At 31.2% G+C, this 25361-nt stretch overlaps 1 protein-coding gene across 1 annotated transcript; it reads left to right on the top strand.

Annotated features, from left to right (window-relative positions):
* The first annotated feature begins 2543 nt into the window (after positions 1–2543).
* On the top strand, positions 2544–12415 carry LOC105155652 (serine carboxypeptidase-like 18). The gene is made up of 14 exons (XM_011071556.3): positions 2544–2794; positions 2876–3021; positions 8256–8332; positions 8468–8590; positions 8689–8791; positions 8967–9004; positions 9125–9226; positions 9381–9467; positions 10084–10242; positions 10334–10405; positions 10484–10635; positions 10741–10854; positions 10973–11027; positions 12145–12415. The coding sequence occupies exons 1-14, from the start codon at positions 2661–2663 to the stop codon at positions 12226–12228; spliced, it is 1446 nt and encodes a 481-aa protein (XP_011069858.1). The 5' UTR covers positions 2544–2660; the 3' UTR covers positions 12229–12415.
* Positions 12416–25361: the final 12946 nt, after the last annotated feature.

Here is a 25361-nt window from a genome sequence, read left to right as displayed (position 1 = left end):
GAAGCTAAGGAAGAAAATACGATACACATCTACAGCAGATAGCAGAATTAAAGATGGGGTTTGAAAGTTTTCATATTGTCTAAATCCCAAAGGAAAAAACAATCAAAGCTGACTGGCTCTCCAAATTGACTAGTGCTTTAGAAGATTGTAGGACTAGGCATATCACTATACAATGCCTTCCCAAAGTAAGAGTTTCGATTTATATTCAAGCCATATCCTCCTCAAGAGATTGGAGGACCCCTGTTATCCAATGGCTTGAAGAGGGATGCCTTTCAGATAATAGGTGGCAGGCCGCAAGACTCAAGGTTTGAGTTTCCCGCTTCCTTCTACAAAGAGGGGTCCTCTACAAGAAATCTTTCACACACCCTCTAATCTGGTGTTTATCCCAGCTAAAAGGATTGCATATTCTTAAAGAAATACACAGCGGCTGTTGCGGAACGCATGCGGGAACCTGAATTCTCGCTAACAAAGCATTGCAGGCGGGATACTTCTAGCCTTCTATGAAACAAGACGCGCGACAATTGATGAGCAAATATGAGAAATGCCAGAAGCACTCTTCCCTCATACACCAACCTGCGAACCCCCTCACAACCATGTTGTCACCGTATCGAATAAATATCGTGGGGTCTTTCCCCCTAGCTCCCGGTCAAAGAAAAATTCTTCTAGTAGCCATCAACTACTTTACCAAATAGGTAGAAGCTGAGCCACTAATCCGTATCACAGAAACAAAGGTGATGAAGTTTATATGAAAGAATGTCATCTTTCATTTTGGACTCCCGCGATAGATAATCTCAGACAATGGCTGAAAGTTCCAAGGGCATAAAATACAAGATTGGTGTAAGGAACTGCATATCGAACAAAGATTCACATTAGTAGTACACCCCCAATCGAATGGGCAAGTGGAAGTCACTAACCGAATCCTCAATCAAGAAATCAAAAGAAGATTAGAAGAGCTGGTGGAAATGGACAAAAGAATTTACTTGTGTACTATCAGCATATCGCACCACCCCCCAAGGGCTACGGGAGAAAGTCCCTTCACTATGGTTTATGGAACTGAAGCAATCATTCTAACAGAATTAGGGTTACCTTCCCACAGAATTTTGTATTTCTTTGAAAAAAATAATATGAAGTTGTTAAAAGAAATCTGGATCTTATTGAAAAATTGAGAAAAAAAACTTTTATTCGCATTCAAAGATACAAGAACACTATAGTTAATGCCCACAACAGAAGAGTGAAAATGCAAAATTTCCAAGTGGGGGATCTAATATATATATTAAGAGGGGTGGAAACATTGAATCCAGTTGGAAAATTAGACCCCACTTGAGAAGAATCCTTTAAAGTCACAAAAGTAATAGGATGAGGAGCATATGAGTTAGAAGATATTGAGGGACGTCCACTATCAAATCCTTAGAATATACACAACCTCAAGAACTACTATGCCTGAAGAAGGGCGCCCCCTTTGCATTCAAAGAGTCCTCCAATAAGTCCCCTTGAAGGAGTCCCATTAAAAATGTCCTCCTGAAGGACATCCTCCAATAAGTCCTCTTGAAAGGCCCCCTCTTAGAAGTCTATACCTGCAGACATCAAAGGTCGGACCATCTCTGAGTGAAATTTCCCTATTGAGGGTATCTCCCATGAAAGGTATGCTTTCTTGCATTACTTGAGGCAAGGAATAATAATAACCTAAGAGTAAGCTCTGTCAAAATTCATGCAGGCCTCCATCATCAAGGGAGCCTATGAGAATCCCATTTTAAGCCCTCGTACGCCTCTTATCCATTTCCTCTTGCATAAATATATTTCATGATATAGTATGAATAGTAACCTCATGCTTTTGAGTACTTAGATACAGGAAAGGCGAAGGAGGCATCCCATTTAAAAAAGCTAAAAGGAACCTCCCACAAGGAAGCATCCCCAAGGATAAACGTATCTAAAAGCTTAAAGATTCCATCATATCAGGAAGCCAGTGCAAGCATACTGACGAACATCAAGCACAAAGTGAAGGAAAAGCTAAAGGCATCGTGTATTTTTTATAATTTTGAGACTATTTTAAAAATTTCGTAAAATAAAACCAAAAGTGTGAAACTCCTATCTTATAAGCTAAAGGTATAATTTTGCCAAAAAACAAATATCGTAATAAAAATTGCAAAAAACCCTAATAGATAGAACCAAAAATATGTAATTTTCCCCCTCCATTACAAAAACGTATGTGGGGCAAACTGTTTAGCGGGACTGGAAAAATTACAATTAATAGCCCGAGGGAGTTTTGATTAGTACATCGCAAAAATGAATAAAAACCTAACAAAAATTAACGAAACTGGCTAATTGTTGGTTAGTCATTACAAATAAAAAAATACTAATAACTTAATAATCAAATATTTATAATTATGTCAAATTTGAGGTGAATTATTATTGTTTACCCATTCTAATAATATATAGTGGGTGAATTCAGTACATAGATAACTCATTACCTTTTGAAAACCCCAAGTAATGAAAATACAAACATGATAAGGTTTTGGATAGGGTTTTATTTTTAATTTGCACGGGCTTCATTTTGTACACACAAGTCTGAACGATATTTTCTCTGTCTCTTTGCATATATGATGAGAAGTCCATTTTCGTTTTCATGAAACAGTCACAACACCTCAGACCGCATTGCTACAATGAAGTTGCTCTCTCTCAAGCTATTGCTGTTTCCGCTAGTGATTCTTTGCTCCAGCAGCGCAGTTTTGGCACAGCATTTGGTCGAAAGTCTGCCTGGTTTGCCCGATAAACTTCCCAACAAATTTGAAACCGGGTAATTTTCCCATATTTCTTTTGTTTTTATCCCATTATTTGCCTTTTTTGCTTTGATGTGTTCATCTTATTGATAAATTAGGTATATCGGCGTGGGAGTAAACGAGGAGGTCCAACTTTTCTACTTCTTCTTTGAGTCTGAAAGCAATCCTGAAAAGGATCCCTTGTTACTTTGGATGACTGGGGGCCCTGGTTGTACTGGTCTTTCCACCATTTTACTAGAAATGGGTACGTTTTTTATATATAGCTTTTGTACTTGGTTTTGTAGATTTATTATACTACTAGCTTTTGTACTTTGTTTTGTAGATTTCAAGCTACCTCCCCCCCAAACCCCATAAAAAAATGAATGGGGTAAATGTATTTTGGTCCTCTAATTTAGATTATTTATTGTTTTCTTTTTAAATTTTTTAAGTTAATATTTTAATCCAACATCTTTCTAATTTTTGCTATTTTAGTTATTTTCTGGCTGTGACGAAAAAAAAAAGATTAAAATTGAAAAAATTAAAAAGATATGTTGGACAAAAAAGTTAAAGAACAAAAATGCTAGTAAAAAAGAGCAATAGGAATAGTAGCCCCAATTTTGAAAAATCGTGTATGATGCATATACATTTTTCCGACAAGAAGTGTGAAACTCCAACAAAAAAAAGATTGAAATGACAAACATTAAAAAGTTGCAGGACCAAAATACTATTCTAAAAAGTTAAAAACGAAAACATCATACCCTAAGTTATAGAACTAAATATGTATTTAAGCAAAAAATTAAAACAGGCACAAATCCTCTGAATGGAAAAAAAAAAAAAGAAAATAGAAAAATAAAGTAAAAATAATACATCAACGTTTTTGAAAGAGAAGCACTTAACTTCCGCCACCTTAATGTGTTCTTCACTTTCACAATTTACGATTAATTTTCATACTTAGCTTGTGTGTTGTGGATTAGTCTCTTGTTTACTAAGTACAAGAGTCAAAATGATTAGTAGTCTCAAGCTAAACGGCTAAGCTTTTTTAAAATATTTGATAAGCTCCCACATCTTATAAAGTATTTTAGGAGCTTATAAGATGTTGGATCATTTTTTTAAAACAAAAAAAATTAAAGTATTTGAATAAAATAACATGTTAAAACTTACAAGATGCGTTACACATCTTATAAGATATTAGGGTACTTGGCATAATAAGATCTTTAATAGGGGTGAAAATAAGACCCGAACCCGACAAAACTCGGCCTGTATGTGGCGGATTTGGGTCCAAAAAATTACAAGCGGACCCCGGGACCTGCCCCGGTATCATAACTAACATATATATATATATATATATATTGGTTTACTTTATCTTGGTGGAATAAATACTAATAAAATATTATATCATTTATTTGTTTATTATTAGATATTTATTCAAAAAATGATATATTAAAAATTATCCCACAATACTTAACGAGGACGAAAATGAAGAAGTTGTTAGCAATGTATAGTTGCTATAAATTGTTTGGATTATTTTTATGAATAATTCATTTATGCTTGAAAATTTACTTTTTGGATTTGAACATTTGAGTTAAGCCATGAATAATTTTATTTATAATTGATATCGTAAATTTTCTTCATTATATATATATATATATATTTATAAAATAAATAAAAATATAAAAATATCTGGGTATACTGGGCTAGACCACCCCGCCGGGTTTTATATCAGGGCGGTTCTGGGGTCCTGCGGGTCTGAGGTCCACTTAAACCCCACCCCCATTGCCACCCCTAGTCTTAATTGGTAAAATAACTAAAATGGATATGATACCATTGGAATAAAAAGAGTTGTTACTTCTATATATTTTGTGTTAAAAAATTCTAAAATGCATTTAAAATAATACATATTAGTTTAATTTCAAATAAAAATTTAATAGATAATCTTTTTACAATAACAAAAAAAATAACGAATTATTACCTAATTTTTTGTCTTATAATATATTAATTTACATAGCTTATAAGATCTTATAAAAAAAATAAAAAAGGTAGCTTTTTTGTATAGAGTTTGAAAAATTCAAAACATTTTATTTTAAAATTTTATAAACTCTTTAAAAGAAATTAGCTAAATAAATATTTAAAATTTATAAGGTTTCAAACATTTTATAAGATATTTTAAGAAGTCCAACACTCTAGATTTATTTCTCCCAAAGCCCAGCACACCAAAAATTGAGTGTTGTTCTGACCGCAAAGAAAATAAATAAGCGGTAATTAAATATTTGAGCTCTTACAGTTAATAAATATGAATATATATATATATATATATATATATATATATATATAATAATCAAAACACAAAATTAGTTCGGCAATAATTACTTAGGTGAACAACATGTCGAAGGCAAAGGGGTTATTCAATTTTTTCTTTTTTTATATAAATGTTACCATAAGTTGTACGCCTTTGTTTTTTAATAGTATAAAGACACTTTCAAACAATATTAATCATCTCTTTACTAAATTTAGACTCTTTTGTGTATATAGTGTACGATTGTATTCGAATTCGTGCTCACATGCATTACATGAATATTTTTCCAGTTAATTATATTTTCATCCCTATTTTTTGTTTAAGAGAGGAGACAACCCATTCATGGTAATTCTTTTCAAAATAACCTAACCAACTATTACATAAATGAAGTACGAAACTCTTTAAATAATTACAGGCCAATATTACAAATCCCAAATAATGATAATAAACAGAAATAATAAAGAACAACACTGTAAAGATGAGATAGGCTCAGAATAGTCAGATCGAAACCGAAAATAAGGAAACACGGTCACAAGGTACCGCACCCACAAATAACCTACCCACGGTTGCACCACCACCGAACAACACCACAACTTCCGATCACGGAGATCTCTCACAAACATGGTCACAGAGACCTACCAGTTAGTTCACACAGAACTTTTTGAGAGTGGAAAGGTTAGAGAGGTAGAAGAACCGATTGTCCTTAGCCGATGGGAAAAACCACTTTTAAAGGGGTGAAAAGACGGTGGAAAAGGAATGCTTTGGTGGCTTTCCAAAAGTCATTGAGTTGGCTTTCGAAAGCCACCACCATTTCCCGTGGTGAAGAAAGAAAAAAGAATTAGTCGAAAAACATTAGGGAGAGAGAGACAGAGCAGATAGAGCAGAGGAGAGAGGGAGAGAAAAAATGAGAGAGTTAAGATTAGGGTTAGGTTTAAATAGGTAAGAAAACTGGGTCGGGTCAGGTGGTGGATCGAGTCGGGTAGTGGGGCAGTTAGTGGGCCTCTAGGTGGCCTACCATTTAAAAGGTCATTTGTGCCATAATTTTTATAACATTATTAACTACTTAGGCCATCTTTATCAGCCAGGGGTTGGATATTCTATCTAATCCAGCTTCGATTTTTCATGATTAAAATTCGCTGAGTTCCATTCAGTTTAAGTTAGTATAAATTTGATATACTCCATGCATTTTGACAAAATAATGTAACTTTCATAAAAAAAATGCACGAGCATAAGATATTTTTTAATTGAAATAAAATGCTTAAGTTTTGGCATTTCAAGATGGTACTTTTATTAGTTTATATTGTTTATAGTGAATTATAAATTGTATTAAAAAGTTGTTATTTGGATTTAATATGAACAACATGAATATTTTATCAGAACATATTAAAAAACCTAACATTATTAAGAGTAAAAATTCATTATTGACGATTATAAGACTAAGAGTAAAATAATTTTAATAAGTGATATATATCTTGCTCGATTAAGTAAAAAGCAAAGAATCATTGTTACATCTAAAGATACAAAAATAATACAAGACTATTATATGCTTAGATTTTATCTTTTAATTAAATATAAAGAGAGGGTTTCTTCTATTTAAACTGTAAATAAAATGAAATATATTTAAATACGTAAATCTTTAAGAATTATTTATTATTAACAAATTACGTAATGTAGACTCATGCATTAATAGAATGAATATATTCCTACTGAATGTTGTAAAATATATATTAAAATTTTACAATGTATTGGATTTCTATTTAATGTCTTCATTTTTAGTGTTATTTTGATAATCTCTTGTCGTAAAGACCAAAAATATCTTAATATTTATTAGGATTTCAATTTTGGCATTCTATGTGAATTTAATATTTTTTGAGAAGTTTATGCTCATGCAATATAAGAAAAAGGAATATTAGTGAAAATTTGAAATCATAATTAGTATATGCATTATGTAATAAAAGTTTCTATTCGCCGCAATAGCGATTTTAACAAATTTAATAATGATAAGAATTGTACCTTTTTGTCCCAATTGTTAAATGGTATATAGTCTATTCATCAAGTAAGCTAGACATTACAAATTTCAGTTCCATACTTTGTTGCACTAGGCATTTCTCATAAAAGGTGGCGTGACAAACTGACAATGCATGTACATTAAATATTTAGGCTTAACTTTGAATTATTTGGTGTTTTTAATTTTCATGATTTTAGTCATTTTTCAACCGAAGTTCACTCTTCTGGAAGGAAAAATGTATATGCTTCTCACGTGATATTTTAATATTGGGGTTTTTGTTCCAAGTGGCTATTTCTACCAGTATTTTTTTATTTTTCAAGATAGCAGCGCATTTTTGGTTCTGTATCTTTTTAATTTTATTGATTTCAGTCTTTTTGTCATCGGATTTCACCCTTCTTGTCGGTGGAGGTGAACTTCGACAAACAAAAGGACTGATGTCGTGAAAATTAAAAAGAAGTAAGATCAAAATGCTGCCCTAAAAAGTTTAAAGACGAAAAATACCAAATGACTTAAATCACAAAATCAAAAATAAATTTAATCCTAATATATATGTACCAGTAGTCATAATGATTATTCTTATGCTAGTTGTATCACTATTTTGTGAGAGTTATCATCTTTGTGACATAATGGTTCTTTTTTCTTTTAGTAAACCCTAGATGTGTTGCTAGACAAAGGGTTTGGTGGACCCCTACATATTTATTAACCAAAGATATGTGAACGAGATTTTAATACATTAAATACAGTGCTGAAAATTTATAGGAGAAGTACTACTCCCTAACACTTGTTTAAATCTAAAACTACGTGTATTTTGTTTGTCTAGCCTTAATATAAGTAAGAATCCATGAGAAATATTGTCCTGCTGAAAAACTTTGAGTAGTCTCTGTATCACATGCCATGATAGCCAAGAAGTTTGCTACTCGATTTCCTTTCCTGTAAGTTTACGTCTAAATGATCGTTAATGTCCAATTAATGCCCTCTTATTGACTCAATAATCTATACCAGACTTTCTCAATCTAACTCAACAATTACCCAATGTGCATACTATAGGAATATATGATCATAGAGATTGGAATCTAAATTTATAATTGATTAGTTCATTTGGAATCAATCTAATTAATTGACGCCATATTGATAGGTAAAATTAATTGAATAAAAACATTTCTGCATTACACAAACTTATATTCACATTTTGGTGTAGGTACCTTTATGCTCGACTATGCGAATAGCAAAGGGGGTTCAGTAGCATTGAAGTTAAATGAGTATGCTTGGACAAAGGTATAATATCTTCTATCTTGCTATGTAGTCATTATAACTAGAGCAATAATTATGAAGAGGATATTATTTAAGTTTTATGCCGCTTATGAGATGTGAGTACACTATAATATGAATTGTGTCATTTTAAATTTATAGGCTGCCAACATTTTGTTTATTGATCAACCTGCGGGTACTGGATTTTCTTATGCAAAAACTTTGGAAGGTTTCCTTGCAAACGATACATTGTCAGCAAGACTCTGTTATGACTTCCTCAAAAAGGTGAGAAGATAATGCAAAATAATTTCTATTTAAATTGAGTACATTATGATAATAATATATCTTTCGTGTACTAAAATTGCTTCATTGTTGGGTTGCAGTGGCTTATAGATCACCCCAAATATCTGGAGAATCCACTCTACATTTTTGGTGAATCTTATTCTGGCATCGTTCTTCCTCTTGTTGTCAACGAAGTGTATAATGGTAGTTTATGATCTACACCTAACGCATTTCATCGGTTTTAATTATATATAGTTTCATATTTTACAAAATTAAGAGAGAAGATAAAAAGAAAAAAAAAATTATGTGTGAGCACCAAAAGAAAAAAAAAAACTATTAAGAATATGTGCTGATATAATTCCCTTGTTTCATTTGATAGGTATTGAAACAGGGGATAAACCTGTGTTAAATATGAAGGTATAGTCTGTAAAGAACCTAGAAAACTTTAGTTTCTTTTAAAAGTTTTTTGTTTCAATTGAGATTACTTGTTTATATAAAGAAACTTAATTCCTCTTATATTTGTGGAATTGGAAGTAGGGTTATGGAATAGGAAATCCTATTACCGATGTGTTCGCCGACCTTAACGAAAGAATACCATACGCTCACCAAATGGGACTCTTGTCAGATAAATTATATCAGGCAATCTCATTTTCCCTGCTTCTATAATATTTTTGACAAGAAAAGTTTGTGCAAGTTTTCATGTTGTGACAATATAATATCAAAATTATGAGAAGGAAACTCTTCAAGTTAATTAACAACCTTCTGATAACAATTTTTGGTGTTGTTTTTTCAGTCAGCAAAAGTTAATTGTCATGGGAACTACCTGAATGTTGATTCAGATAATGATTTATGTCTAAATGACCTCGACAGAATAAATCAGGTAAGCATGGAGAACTCTAATTAGCTTTCCTGAACCATAACTCACTACCAAAAAAAAAGAAAAAGAAACAAATGATCAGAAAATATTAAGTGACAATTTTAAAATAGTCACTAAAGATACATCATAAGTGACAATAATTTTAAACTTGTTACATTGTAATTGTTATGGATGTGAGTTGTAGATTAATTATCACGATAGACAACTAGCAATGCTTTATTATTGTAACAACTTAGTGACAAACAAATAAAATACAATCATTTTTAATGTAACTACATTACCGTTATATAAATTATTAATTATTTATATGATAACTTTATGCACAATTTTGTTCTCACTAATTGTCACTAGTAAAATTTTTGGTCACTTAATGCACATAATTAGTGATAATTTCAATATTATCACTTAAATATTGTCTAGTAAAGTTATAAACAACATTTTATTAAAAAAAATAAAAATCTTGTCACTGAATATATATAATCAATGACAATTTTAATATCATCACTTAAGTTTTGTCTAATATGTATATATATATATATATATATATATATTACAATAGCTCATCAAGATTAGTTATATGCCTAACTAACTACTTTGTATTAATTCGATATGCATGTAGTGTCTTGATCGAATTGCCAAGGCCCAAATCTTAGATCCGTGGTGTGAAGACTCGTTGGCAAAGAAACAAGATGTCTTGTCGTGGTATATGTCTTTTGAAGAAAATTCTATAAATTTTCTACAATCGGTAGTTGTTGCTGGGAAAAAAGAATGGTGTCGAGTAATATTCTCTCGCTCTCAAAGGCTTATTTTTTGGTTTTCTTTTACATTATTTGTTTTATTTCAAGTGATTATTGTTCTATGGCATGTAGGAAGATAATGTTCGCCTTGCCCATACATGGGCAAATGACAAGTATGCTCAGAAAGCTCTTAATATTCGTGAGGTATACTAATCAATTAAGTGAACACATAAGTCTATCCTCAATATGTTTAGGATATAATTTGATAAAAATATTGAACAGGGAACAATAAAACAATGGGTGAGATGCAATCAAAGCATTGCTAATAGTACACCTGGTCCAAGCGGGATTATTCCTTACATAAATAATGTTAAAAGGACCGTAGGCTATCACCAGAAGTTCACACATAAAAGTGCTCGAGTTTTGATTTTCAGGTAAATTACTATTATTTAATTTCTTATCCGTACATTTTCTTCTGATAAATATATTTATTAAAATATTACTATTTTTATACTTTATTGTGATTGATATTTTGGCAGTGGTGATCACGACATGATGGCCCCTCATATATCCACTGAAAAATGGATAGAATCCTTGAAAGTACCAATTAAAAGTGATTGGAGACCGTGGTTTGTTGGAAATCAAATTGGAGGGTTGGTTCTTGAACTGAAGCCCCATTTAATATCTTTAATTTTACAAGTCTACCCTCTAATCATCTAAATTGTTCAAGTTAATTTACTGATACTCACACTTTTTTTTTTTATTTTAAAGATACACTATGCAGTATGCACAAGGAGATTACGAACTCACATATGCCACTATCAAGGTAAGGAATTTGTATATGTATATTTTTTGTATTAATTCTATTCTTTCTTTTTCTAAACTAGTGATACAAACGCGTGCTGGATGTAAACATTCAGTTTCATAAAATACATTGAATTTTTATAGAATGTAAAATAAAAGTTTCACTAATTAAGAAAGATCTTAATCTTTATCATAGAATATTATAATAACTAATGAAGAAGGTAAAATCATTAGAATGATGTAAAATACTTTTAATTGTAATAATAATATACTTATCATAGTAGTCATTAAGTTACATTCATTTTGTCTTGAAGAAATATTAATCAAAATATTTATGTGCTTAAACATAGACACAGTTTAATATTACAAGACTAGAAAGTTCACGCGTGTATAAACATAAATTTAAAGCTAATACAAAGGTAACAAAAGGCAATACACAAAAAATTATCTAATATTAACCCAGAATTGATTTGTTAAAGTCATTTATTTTGAAATGTTTATAATCAATTCTAATTTAATAAGATTGATTGTTTTTTACTTGCAAGATTTTTAGTTTGTTAGTACCATTAATATTTATATTTTACGGTCCTACAATTATATCGGTCATATTTTAAACTTGTCATGCCCATTTGAGGTAATGTTTTCGTTCATTAAGTTTTCATTTTCATGCATTATTATATACAAATGTTAATTCCTACCCTTGCGCTGCAAAATTTGATTCATATTTGTAGTTTGATTCTTCATTTTATTCGTCTGAATCTCATTGGTAATATCTGCTTTCTATTCAGTATCTGTTGTTTCTATATATTCTTAATTTTTCATTTGTGTTTTTTTTGCAATTATACTCCTATGACGTTATATCACAAAACATCTGGAATAGAAATAGAAGTAACAACATACATAAAATATTTACATGTGAACTATGATAATATTGCCGAATCGAATATTAGATCATTCATTACGACCTTCCAGTTCACATTCAATTTTAACTACTAACCATATGAATAGCATCAAGCTTCCTGATATTCGAAATGATTGATTGTTAATCGATAATCATTTGAACTTTTTTTTGATTAATTTCTCATACTTTCAAAAGGTTACAAAAATTTTCATTTATCTTTACTTTATGGATTTTCTAGGGAGGTGGCCATACAAATCCAGAATACAGACCCAAGGAAAGCTTTGTCATGTTCGATAGATGGATTCATGAAAACACTCTCTAGCATGATCATTTTCAACATAAATGGTACCATGTAAGGCTTTAAAACAATTTTTGTTGTGTACATAATTCTTCGTCTTTCAGTGAAAACATTATTCAGGAAATAGGTGCTTTTATTAAATACTTTATTTGACTAAATTGTAATATCAAATGAGAATGATTATTGTATAAATTATGTGCTCGCTTATTAATTTCCTTAGTTTCTATATTACACGAATGATTTTAAATAATTAGCTACATATGTATGATAGAGAATTGATTTTTTTATAAACAATTTTTAATATATTTTTTATTCCGTAACTTACGTTATTTGATGTTGCCATCCTTGAACTTTCTATGTTAGCATTTTGATCTTACATTTATTTAATTTTTGGGATTACACTCCTTTGTTCACCTTGACTTTCGAGAAGGGTGAATTTCAGCAAAAAAATTACTAAAATTACAAAAATAAAATAGATGTAGGACCAAAATACTAATTTAAGATGTTAAAGGATAAACTGTAGGCAAAATTAGCAAGTAAGCAGTACCCCTAATTATAAAAGGTCATGTAAAATGCACACGCATCTTTCCGGTGTGAATGGTGAATTTTGGTGAAAAAAATAACTGGAATTGCGAAACAAAAAGATGTAGGATTAAAATATTATCTTAAACATTTAAAAAATAAAAACATCACACAACCTAAATCATGGAACCAAAATTACATGTAATCCTAGAAACTTAAAAACCGAATGCATTTGCCGAATCTAGAAACAGGCTGTTTCAACTGTATCATAGCAAGTCTAAGTATCTGACATGGGCATTAGTGTGTTGAATTCGGCACAAATAATGTCATGTATAATAAATGAAGTATTACAAACCAACATATTTGGGTCAATTTTGGAATTTAGGATTAAAATATAAATGGGTGTATTAACAATCGTCCAACAAAGACAATGTAGTATACGGTAAATTATTAATTCATACTTAATTTTATTATATATTTAATCACAATTTGTAGGCATATTCTTGATGGATTTTACCTTATTAGGGACACATATCCGCTAAATATTAATAGTATTTTTTTCGTTTAACCTACTTGTTGACATCAAAATATTTTAAAATAAATTATCAATTAAAGTCCAATTAAATTAGCTAATAACTGAGTTCCACAATGAAAGTCAATAACTTTAAGCTTTTAAGGTATATCAATACTTTATAAATATTATGATAGCTATTTTATTCTTCTACAAGAGGTAGAGCTTGGTCGGCCATCCAAACAAATGGAACTATTCGCCAGATGCTACAAGAAGAAGGCGGACGGCTGCTGGAGCAGCCTGAGGACAACTAAGATGGCAGTAAGTATCTTAGTAATTTTATTTTTTTTCTAAATAATTTTTTAGTAAAGTTCTAATAATTTTGTTTGTTTTGTAGAAGACGTTCCAAAAGCTGATGGAAGATCATCAGCCTCAGTCCACGCGAGGACCACGATACCTCGATCAAATAAGAGGTTTCGGTGGCTATGACCGAGCAACAGCTGTGACTAGTTGCAGTCGGGAGCAATAACAAGGGCCGCAACACAGTCTGCAACAGACCTCCCGACTGTGAGCAAGGACGATATGAACAACGCTGATGAGGAGGATTTAGATTAGGTTTTTATTTTTATTTCAATTTTGTAATTGTATGATATTTTATATTAATTCAATATTTGTTTCAAATTATTCACATTTCATAATGTTTATTACATTTCATTATTTCATATTTATTCAATTAATTAAATTCATAAATTTAATTAATTAAAATTTTATTATATTTATTAAAATTTATTAATTAATTAAATTTTTATTAAATTTATTAAATTATTTATTAAAATTTATTATATACTGATACCATATAGCCATGACCGAAGGTCATGGGGGATCGAAGAAAGTAATAAAAATTTAAATCCGGCCATGAGGCGGTAGGAAGAACCGACCATGTAGGCGGAATGCACAACAGTAAAAAGATAAATCCGACCATGTAGGCGGAGTGTACAAAAATAAAAAGGTAAATCCGACCATGTAGGCGGTAGGAAAAAATCGGCCATTCAGGCGGAATGCAAAAAGGAATATTTTTTATTACGATAAATATAAAGAGAAACGAATACCATAAGGAAAGACTAAGTTGGGAACCTTTTACGTTGGTTTAAACTAATAGGTATGAATTTTGGTCAGAAAATACCACATTAAAGCCCAAAATCAACGCCAAAAATTGGCAAAACCGGGCAGCAATGGCAAGGCCGACCTCATTCATACCCATAATTTAAACCGACGACCCAGAGAGCCTTACTATTAAGTTCCTTCAATTTCTCCTTATGTTTATCAGTACTGAAAAATACTCTTTTATATATATATATATATATACACATCTATATAGCCATGCTATCTCTGTTATAGTTGGATAATTCAGCAGCAGCAATTTAGCCTTGCATTAGGCTAACAAAAACAGAAACAAGAATGGAAATAACGAATGCAGAAATTTAAATAAGAGAACTCACAGGTGGTTTCTTCTTATGCCAAATGAAAGTTTTTATAACTAAGGGAAAAGAAAGAAATTACAAGTGGAAATGTCTCATCTTCAACACATGAAGGCTTCCGAGGGCTTACAGAAAAAGGGGGGAGCAGGTTATATTTATAACCAGTGGGTTCGGACTTGAAATCAATTCTTCACGTCCGCATGGCCTCCATCTGCCAAGTGTCCTCTCATTCTTGACACGTGTCATTTGGTCAATTTTTGTTGACTTGCCCTGCTGTCACTTCATTTCCTCATGAGTCTGGAGAAGCTACTTCCTTCTGAATCTGATCCTGATTGCTTGTGATCCTCTTTAACTTCAGATGATTCTGAAATGTCCATTTTTTATTTTCCTTTTAATGTCTCCCGGATTCCTTTAAAAAGATTGTCAAGGAATTCTTTTTGAGGAAATTCTTCAAATGGATTTTGAGCTTCCCCAGCGAGACAAGAAAATTTATTTTCCCCATTTTTGCTTGAGGTCTCCATGGGAGAAGCAATTCCCAAAAGATTCTTTTTCAAATCATTTTCCATTTGCTTGAGGTATTCCTCAATCATATGATCTTTAGTGATTACCCCCTTCTTATTCAGAATTCTCTGGGAGATATGCTCAAAAGGATTGGGTGCCTGATTTTTTTCCTTTTCTGCAAGAACATTATATTCTTGTAATTTTTCCTCCATCTCATTGATATCTCTTGACCACAGTATTTCTTGATCTCGGGATCAATTTGCATTAGCTTATTCCAGAATTTCGAACAAAACCTCCTTTTTATGCAAGGGATTTTTTGTAGGGTAATTCCTACCTCTGGCAGCCATTTCCAAATCCATGGGATAGAGAATTCAATGAAAAAATAGAGTGAAGCCATTCCTTCTATCCATTTCCTTGATTTTTCTGCTTGTATTATTTTTGGCGAATAATTTAGCCATTCTGTATAATATTCCTGGAAGATTTCAGGAAGAATAGTAATTGATGGGCCGAAGCTTATCCACCATTGGTATACCCAATTTGGTATCTCTTGTTGAAAAACTAGTGGACAAATTTTGAAAAACCATGTATGTTTTCTTTTATAATTTTCATAAAGAAAAGCCTTATTGAACGTCTCAACATAATCCCAGTAGTTAAATTTTATTGTATTTTTTAACTCTGAGTTAAAGTATTCTTTTTGCCCCAATGGGTTAATTCCCCATTCAACAGCAGTGATAAATTTTTTAATTACTGCTTTGGAATAATTAAACTCTTTCCCATTGCTAGAAAATGTGTGATTAATTTTAACACTTTGAGTAGCCTTAAGGATATATTCGTAATGTGCCCTAGGCTTATATGATCCTGCTGGAAAAGATGCAACATTAAGATACCTTTTCATTAGATACCATGGGTCATTTTCCCACCTCAAGTCTTCATTCTCAAGGAGTATAATTATCTCGTGGTGTTCACTAAATTTGTAATTAACCAATTCATCTTCATCTTCCTGCACCATTTTTGCATAAGAGGCTAATGATTCATCAGTCGTTAATTTCTTATGTTCCTTTTTAAATTCAAGGAACTATTTGAAGAGTTCATTCTCTTCTTCAGGGATGTTATTAAATTTTTTTATTCCTGAAATATTTTCTCTTACTAATGCTCTATTCCCATGCCTGACAATATCACCGGCTCGCAACCTACCTCCTCTCTGATTAGAGGAGGAATTTCTTCCTCTTCCCCGTTGGGGGAGCATTCCTGAAAAAACAAAGATGATTCATTAGCCAGCATAAAGACCAGCAATTTGCTGATTGTATAGCAAATTTGCTATCCAAAGTTGTTTCATACGATTTTCTGCAGTGACATTTGCATCTGGAAATTGTATGAGAATGTCAAAAATTACTTCCTTGACTTTATCAATTCATTTTCTGATTATTTTTTGAATTCTTTTTAATCTTGTCTTATATTCAATTGGTTCGTCCCAAAATTTCCATTGGTAAATAGGCCAATGAACTCCATTCATAAAATATCTTTCTCCTATGACCATTTCTTCAATCCAACCATTTGGAATTGTTGAGGAAATATTCATTCCTCTAAACATTTCATTATTAAATTCATCCAGATTTATTTCCATCAATATATTCTCTTGAAAGGAAATCAGGGAGACTATTTGTCTCTCCTTTAATATATTCAATGGAGAAATTAAATAGGGCAAGATGTGCTTGCCATCTAGCAAACATTTGTTTAGAAATATCATGTTTAAAATCTTTATCAAACATAAATTTAGCAGCAGAACAATCTGTCCTAATGGTGAATTCTTGATTAAGTAACTCATCTTGAAATTTTAAAACACATTTAACAATTGCAAGAACTTCTTTAGCAACCGTAGCATAATTTCTTTGGGCTGCTTTCCATTTCCTTGAATGGAATCTAACTAAGAATTCTTATTTATTTTCATCAATTTGTTTTAGTATTCCTCCAAATCCAATATCAGAGGCATCTGTTTCAATAATTTTCTTTCAATTTGGATTAGCAAGAGTTAAACATGGTAATGATTTTACCTTTTGTTTAATTAACCTAACTGCTCCAATATGTTCATTAGTCCATTCTAATGGATTCTTCTTAAGCCTATCATACAATATTGCTGTATCTTGGGCAAGGTTCTTATAGTAGGGGGCTATATAATTTAGACTCCCTAAAAATCTCTGTAATTGAGTTTTATCAGTAATTTTATCAGGGAATTTATCAACGAATTCAATACTTCTATTGATGGGTATAATCTCTCCCTTTTCAATATGATGGCCAAGAAATCTAACTTTTGTTTGAAAAATACTCATTTTTTATTTCGATAAAAACAAATCATTTTGGATAACTAAGGTTTTAAACATTTCTAAATGCTTAAAATGGTCCTCAATACTATTTGAGAACACTAAGATATCATCAATATAAACAATGATAAAATTGGAGAATTGATTAAAAATATCATTCATAATATTCTGGAATTCTGAAGGTGCATTTTATAGTCCAAATGGCATAACATTCCATTCATAATGTCCAAATGGGACTGTGAATGCTGTCTTGTATCTATCTGATTCATTTATTTGAATTTGCCAATATCCTGCTTTCAAGTAAAATTTTGAGAAAATTATTGCCCTATGTAACCTGTCTAACAAGTCCTTTTTATTAGGAATCGGATACCTTATCCATTTTAAGACTTTATTAAGAGGTTTATAATTTATTACAAGTCTAGGTTTTCCTCTTTCTTTTTCTGCATGTTTGTTAACATAAAATGCAGTACATGACCATGGTGACTTTGAAGATCTAATTAGTTTTTTCTCAATTAAAGAATTAATTTTATTTTTACATAATTCTAAGTATTCACAAATTTGGCATGGTCTTGCCTTAGTGGGGATGTTTGCTTCTGAAAATTCACTTTCATATGGAAGGTTAACAATATATTTTTTTCTATGCCAAAATGCATTGGGATGTTCATCGCATATTTCTAGTTCAAATTTATTTTGAATCATTTTAATCTTCCCTTGTAATTTAGGATTTTTAAGTAGTTCATTTATTTGTATTGAATTTATTTCCTCCTTAATGAAGTATATTTGGTTGGTCTTAGATATTATTAAATCTTTTATTTCATTTATAACCCTGTCTATTGGTTAGGTGATGAATTCAAATTTTATTATTTCATTATCATAGGTTCCTATTATACCCTTTTCATTAATATTTTTTATCGGAAAAATCTTTTTAAGGAAAGGTGTTCCAAGGATAATTTCATTTGTTAATTCTTTTATTAGCAGGAAGCTTGTTGGAATACATTTTTTATTATTACATATGTAGGCTTTTGGAATTTTAAAGCTTATATTTAGTTTTTGGCCATTGGCAGATGATAAAGAGTGGGTCGTTTTTTCAAAATACCTCATAAGTATAAGGCCTTCTTTAATGCAGTTAATATCTGCTCTACTGTCAATAAGAGCCGTAAATGTTTTTCTAAAATTGTTATTTATTAAGAGATCAATTTTGACATTCCATTTTTGACTAGTGACTATTTCTAAAGTGGATAAAAATTCTTCCTCGTATTTTTCTTCTTCTATTTTCTTATTCTTACTAATTTCAATCCTTTCAAGTCTGTTTGTAAGAGACTGATTGTATTTTTTAATATTCTTTATTTCTTCTTTTAACTTTTCGACTTCAATTTTGAGATCCTCCATAGTAGAGGGGTTATCTCTAATGGTATACTTTTCATTAAGTAATTTCTTGACTTCAGCTATAGTATATGGTTCAAAGGGTTTATTAATAGTCCGATCATGAAATGGGATAGGCTCAGATGCGGAGGCATTATTACTATCAATCTTGCTTAGGATAATGTCCCTAACTTCAGGATCCTTTATTTCCCTAAGTAATTCAATAATATGATTATCAGTGAGAACATTTATTTTTCACATTTCTTTAAATTTTGCCATTAATTCATAAAATTCTTGATGTGAATTTTCTTCCTGCCTACATGAGCAAGATGGCTCTTCTTCTTTAGATTCAGAAGTGGTTGATGAATATTCAAAATTCTCTTCGATATTTTTAAGTTCATTTTGCTCTTCCGATTCTTCTGATTCAGAGGATTCTTCTTTTTTCGAAAATATTACATTGAGTATTTCTTGTTTTTCTTCTTCTTGTAAATTAAGATTATTTATTTTCTTTTTCAGCCTTCTAGCTTGTTTGTTTCTGCATTTATTTGCAAGATGATCTGTTTCTCCACAAATATGGCATCTTCTTATTTTCTTTGTGGTATTATTCTTAGCCTTCCATTCATTTTTTCTAGCTAAGTCTTTTTCTTTATTTATTTCTTTTCTAAATTTTCTCTTTTTGTACCTCTTTTCCTTAAACCTTGAAGTTCTATTCCTAGAGATTTTTAATTTATCGGATGGTTTCATTTCCATCCCAAATTGGGCACAAAACTGTCCCAATTGGCTTTTCTCTGTCAAATTTTGTCTTTTAATTTGCTTATTTAATCTAATTTCGTTGCATAAATTTAATCCTTCCTAAATGCAGGTTCCAATTAACTTCCCATAAGTATATTGATTATAGTTGATGTGCAGGTCTCCTTTTCTTAGGACATTTCTAACCCTTTCTGCAAAAAGATGAGGGAGGCCATCTATAAATTTAGACTTCCAATGAGAATCATTTGACTCTGGGAGTTCCATTACCCTATTGAGGAATACATCTTTGTACCATCTAAATGAAGTTAATATTTTACATTTTAAATTCTGTAAAAGTGTTCGAATATTTTCACTATTATCTGACCATCTACCTGTAAAATGCTCAACTATGTTTATGGCTAATGTATAAACTGCTTTCTCTTCTGAGATATTATTTTCAATTTTCACTGTATTTAATATTTCATCTTTATCAGTTTGGCTGAGATAATTATCCCACCATCCCTTTAATTGGCCAGTAAATCCAGCTATGATCATTTTAGCAATAGCTTTATCGGAATTATTATTTCCTTTACAAATAGTACTGTACATCATCATTCTATGTACAGTATTATAAATTTGTCTTTCTGTAAATCCATCATTCTGTAAATCCTTTACAAATAGTACTGTACATCATCATTCTATGTACATAAATTTGTTTCCCATTATAACTATTTTGGTCAATTATCTCTTGTTCTTCATAAAGGACATCTTGGGGTGTTGGCTTAGGATAATAAAATTTGGTTTGCATTGGCTTCCTAGCGAATTTTTCTATTTTGTTAATTTCCTCCATGAATTCGTCTTCATGATCCTGAGGATCTAATAGCTTTTCTAGGTCTCCTATAGGTTTTAAATTAAAACCTACAATATCCGGGGGTGGTTGAATTGAGGGTCTTGCGATTATTTCTCCTCTTGTTTCTTCACCTATTGTTTTAGTTGAGCTAATTTCCTTTTGCCAATTTCTTTGCCACTCCATAATCTTATCTATCTTATTATTTAATTCCATAATTTGTTCCCCTATAACATTTAAGTATAAGTTGGCATAATTTTGCTTTTTTAGTAACTCATTTATTTCTGTTATTGTAACGGTGTTATCTTCAATTAATTTAGAAAATGCTTTAAAATTAATCTCTGTTTCATTAGAATTTATTTTCAAAGGCTGTTGAGGGGGAAAGACATTATTAAGGATTTTCCCATTTTCTAGGAAATATTTTCTCTCTAACACATTTACATATTATTTTGAATATTTGGTTATAAACCATGGAACAAAGGTAACTTTCTTATTCCATACAGATAGTTCCTTATAGAATTGATTTGAAATTTTATTTTGTTTATCAGGTGGGAAATTTTTAAAAAACCATTTTCTAAAGGGTTCCCATCTTTTTTTAGAAAATTCTCCCTTAATTTCTTTTCTAGCCAGGGATCCCGGACTAAAGTCGATTGTCTTTTCATAGGCAATTATGTCATGTGTGTTCATTTATAAACAAAAATTCATTTCTGAAGTTAATTCTTCATTTAGTTTAGGATCCTTATATACTCCCTTAACAATATTATTTGGTTGTACCCTTATTTCTTCAACCTTATCATAGTTTGAGCTATTAGTTTCTTCTTTGATTTGGGATGTGGATGCTCTAGATGGGGTTGTCACCTCTATTGGTGATATATAAGACATATTAGAGTATCTTGAAGAGCAACTTCTCAAATATTTTGACTGATTAACGAAATCTATTATGACATTTCCTTCTGGATTTTGTAATATATTTGTGTACATACTTTCAGTATTACTTCTAATGGGGACCTCCTTCTCAATCACCCAATGTTCTGGAAACTCTACTTCGCTCCATTTTATTTGTCTCGTAGTATTAATCCTTGAATTTTGTAAATTAGTTTCAAAGAATACTGTTTGTTCAAGAGTTTTATTATCTTGTGTCTTACAATTAGGATTAAGTGTATGGAGAAGCTTTTAGTAAATTCTATAACATATACATATTAATTTTGATCCAGGTGTATAATTATATCCATGAGTTTTGACATTCAACGTTAGTGCATCGAGTATATTTACATCAGACATAGATAACTGTAAATTTGGGTAAACATTAAAAAATACTGGCCCATGGACTAGACTAGATTGGATTATTCCTATCAGAGATTTCTTCCAGTCTAAATTCCTGGCATCTCTTAGGGCAGCTAAAAAGCTTTCTGGTAAACCTTCTAATGTTAGAGGCTTAAAGGCTATTTGAACAAGACCAATATGTAAAAATTTATACTCTTCTTGGTAATGTCTTATATTCATAGAATCCAAAAGTTTTATTACTTTTTCTTCATTATCAAGAGAGATAGATTCTTCAGTAGTTTTTACTACTTGTTTAGTTTTCCAGAAATCAAATCTTCCGAAATTGTAAATTAATCTGGGATTTACTTTAGGAATTGTCCATTTATTTAGTTGATCTAAATTCCTTGGGAATTCATACTCCTCTTTTCTTGCATTCTTTACATGACTGCTATTATTATCAAATAAATGCTGCATATTAAGCAGAGAAATAAAGGACTGCTGAATTAACCAATATAACTTCAACAACATGGTTATAACTCATGGATATAAGGGCAAAAGACAATTTTCGTCCCACAGCTATAGGCCATTTTCGTTTTAGTCCCGTAAGTTTCTAGGGTTTCAATTTGGTCCCGCAAAACTGAAAAATTCGCAATTTCAGTCCAAATTTGGCCGGAAAATTTTGTGGGTCGCCGGAAAAAGTCACATGCGATGCATGTGACTTTTAAAATTGGGGGCTCGATTGTGATTGGCTGGAGAAGCTGATGTGGCGCATATGTGGCGCATACGTGGAAATTAAAAAAAAAACTGATGGGAAATCAAAGTTGTGAAATCCCCGCCATTCGCCGCCACCTTCTCTCTTGAATTCCGCCGCCGTTACTTGGAATTTCTAGCCACCACATATACCATTCAATTACCCATAGTAAGGAGAACAAAACCCCTCAACCAATTTTGCGATCCGACCACGACAGCGACTGGGCTTTGAAATTGACCGCCGTGGATTATTCTCGTCGATTCGCCGCCGACAGGACGACCCACGATTGCAGATTGGTACCATTGGATTCGTCTCCTCACTGCGGTTCTAATGGGACCAGTCTCATCCATTTTCATCAACTAGGTGCAAAGATCCATCGTTTTGAAGATCTCAGTCGTCGTCCGCCGCGACTGCACCTTCCGCCGGCGTTTTCTCCTTCGTCTGAACGAACCACCGGCTCGAAAGACCATCGTTGAACGCCTCTCGTTCTGGCGAATCTTTTGAGACCAGTTCCATCAATTTTGATCACCTCTGTGCAAAGATCCGACAAAAGCCGTCCTCCGCCTTTGCCATTCTTTTGAGATGAGTCAATTTTTTTTTTTAATTTCCACGTATGCGCCACATATGTGCCACATCAACTTCTCCAGCCAATCAGGATCGAATCCCCAATTTTAAAAGTCACATGCATCGCATGTGACTTTTTCCGGCGACCCACAAATTTTTCCGGCCAAATTTGGACTGAAATTGCGAATTTTTCAGTTTTACGGGACCAAATTGAAACCCTAGAAACTTACGGGACTAAAACGAAAATGGCCTATAGTTGTGGGACGAAAATTACCTTTTGCCCTGGATATAATTATACACCTGGATCAGAATTAATATGTATATGTTATTTAATATTAATTAATTAAATTTTTATTAAATTTATTAAATTATTTATTAAAATTTATTATATTAATTAAATTATTTATTAAAATTTATTATATATAAATTAAAATATCTATTAAAATTTTATTACTAAATACAAAATTAGCAAATCTAAAAATAAGACCGTTCCTAAAATAATTGCTAAAATAGTCCAAAGCAATTGTTTCTAATTAGGACTAACCGTTCCTAAAACAATGTCAGGAGACTGTTTCAAATAAAAAATTGACCTAATACTATTTTAAGAATTAACCATTATATAATTTCAATGACCGTTCCTAAATATATTACCAATATAAATAATTACAATTCCAAAATTCGGAAATGAATAATACAAAAACTGTTCCAAAAATAACGCAAATTAAATTAATTAGCCATTCCAAATGTTATCCGTAGGTTTCAATTAAAAAAAGAAATTTTTATAATCAAATACACTATTAAGAACGGTCACCATCAACGTATTACAAGAATTGTTCCAACTAGATTGTCCTTCACCAATTGTTCCTAAATATTAGAAACACCGTCTACAACGACGGATCATAAATCTTTCCAAACTCCGGTTCAAAATAATTTTTTTAATTTGTAACAATGTCAAATACCAAAAATACCGTTACTAAACTGCACCAAATTCCAAAATGTTTTTTTTTTGTAGTGAATGTTATATTTGTTGTAGTGTGTATTTACGTTGTATACCTATAAAATGTTGTTTTTTTGCTCATATGCAAGATTGTTATATCTCACATTAATTGATTATTATTTGCCTCATTGCAACTATCTAAATATAATTATTATTAATTTAATTTTATAATTGAGATTAGCTATAAAAGAATCAAAAGTAGACCAAAGTTTGGTAAATGGATCTCCTCTATTGGCGAAAATTGCATTTTTTTATCTCATATGTGAAGGTTTTTTCAATTTAGTCCCAACTGTTATGATTATTTTATATTTCATCTCATAAATTGATTTTTTTTTTAATTTTAGTTCTCACATGTATTTTTCGTCCAATAATCAATGGAGTTGTTAGCATTTTTTTTACATTTTCTGTTGGAAATGTACGTGAGGACTAATACTGAAAATTTTTAACTTATGGGATGCAATGTGAGTACATGAGGCAAAATTATATTTTTTGTCCCATAGGATAGGTAGTTCAATACTTTTAGCCTTCTGCTTGATGAGATTTTCAAAAAGATCCCAAGATTGAAAAAACTCGACATTTAGTTTTCTGCTTTACGGAATTTTCAAATTGGACCAAAATTTGGAAAAACTCGACACATTTAGTCTTTTACATCATGGAACTTATCAAACTAAATGTGTTGAGTTTTTCCAATTCTGAGTTCATTTTTAAAATTTCTTAAAGTATAAAACTAAATGTATTGAGTTTTTTCAATTTTGAAACCATTTTGAAAATGTCGTAAAATAGAGGACCAAAAATATTGAATTCCAATTATAGAAATTAAAAGTACAATTTCATCCAAAAAAATGGTAACAAATAAAATTAAATTAAAAGAAAACCCTAATATACTAGAGGGACTGGACCACAGCGACTGACTGCGAAACTCATTCAAAATGATCCCAAGATTGGGAAAACTCGATATTTAGTTTTCTGCTTTACGGAATTTTCAAATTGGACCAAAACTTGAGAAAACTCGACGCATTTAGTCCTCTGTATGTTAAAGTATAAAACTAAATGTGTCGAGCTTTTTTAAATTTGAAATCATTTTAAGAATCTCGTAAAATAGAGGACAAAAGATATTGAACTTCAATTACAAAAATTAAAAGTACAATTTCATCGTAAAAAAGTAACAAATAAAATTAAAATTAAAAAAAAAACCCTAATATAATACAGGGACTGGACCACAGCGACTGACAGCGAAAACTCATTCATGTTACCATCTTAAGTCCAAGGTTTGTACTCACTTTCCACCAGTTGGTTGTGACAGCCAACGTTTCC

The sequence above is a fragment of the Sesamum indicum genome, linkage group LG2, assembly GCF_026168435.1.
Source record: "Sesamum indicum cultivar Baizhima isolate 11 linkage group LG2, ASM2616843v1, whole genome shotgun sequence".
NCBI classification, from domain to species: domain Eukaryota; kingdom Viridiplantae; phylum Streptophyta; class Magnoliopsida; order Lamiales; family Pedaliaceae; genus Sesamum; species Sesamum indicum.
Note: the sequence above shows the minus strand (reverse complement) of the source record. Positions and strands in the feature narration are given on the sequence as shown.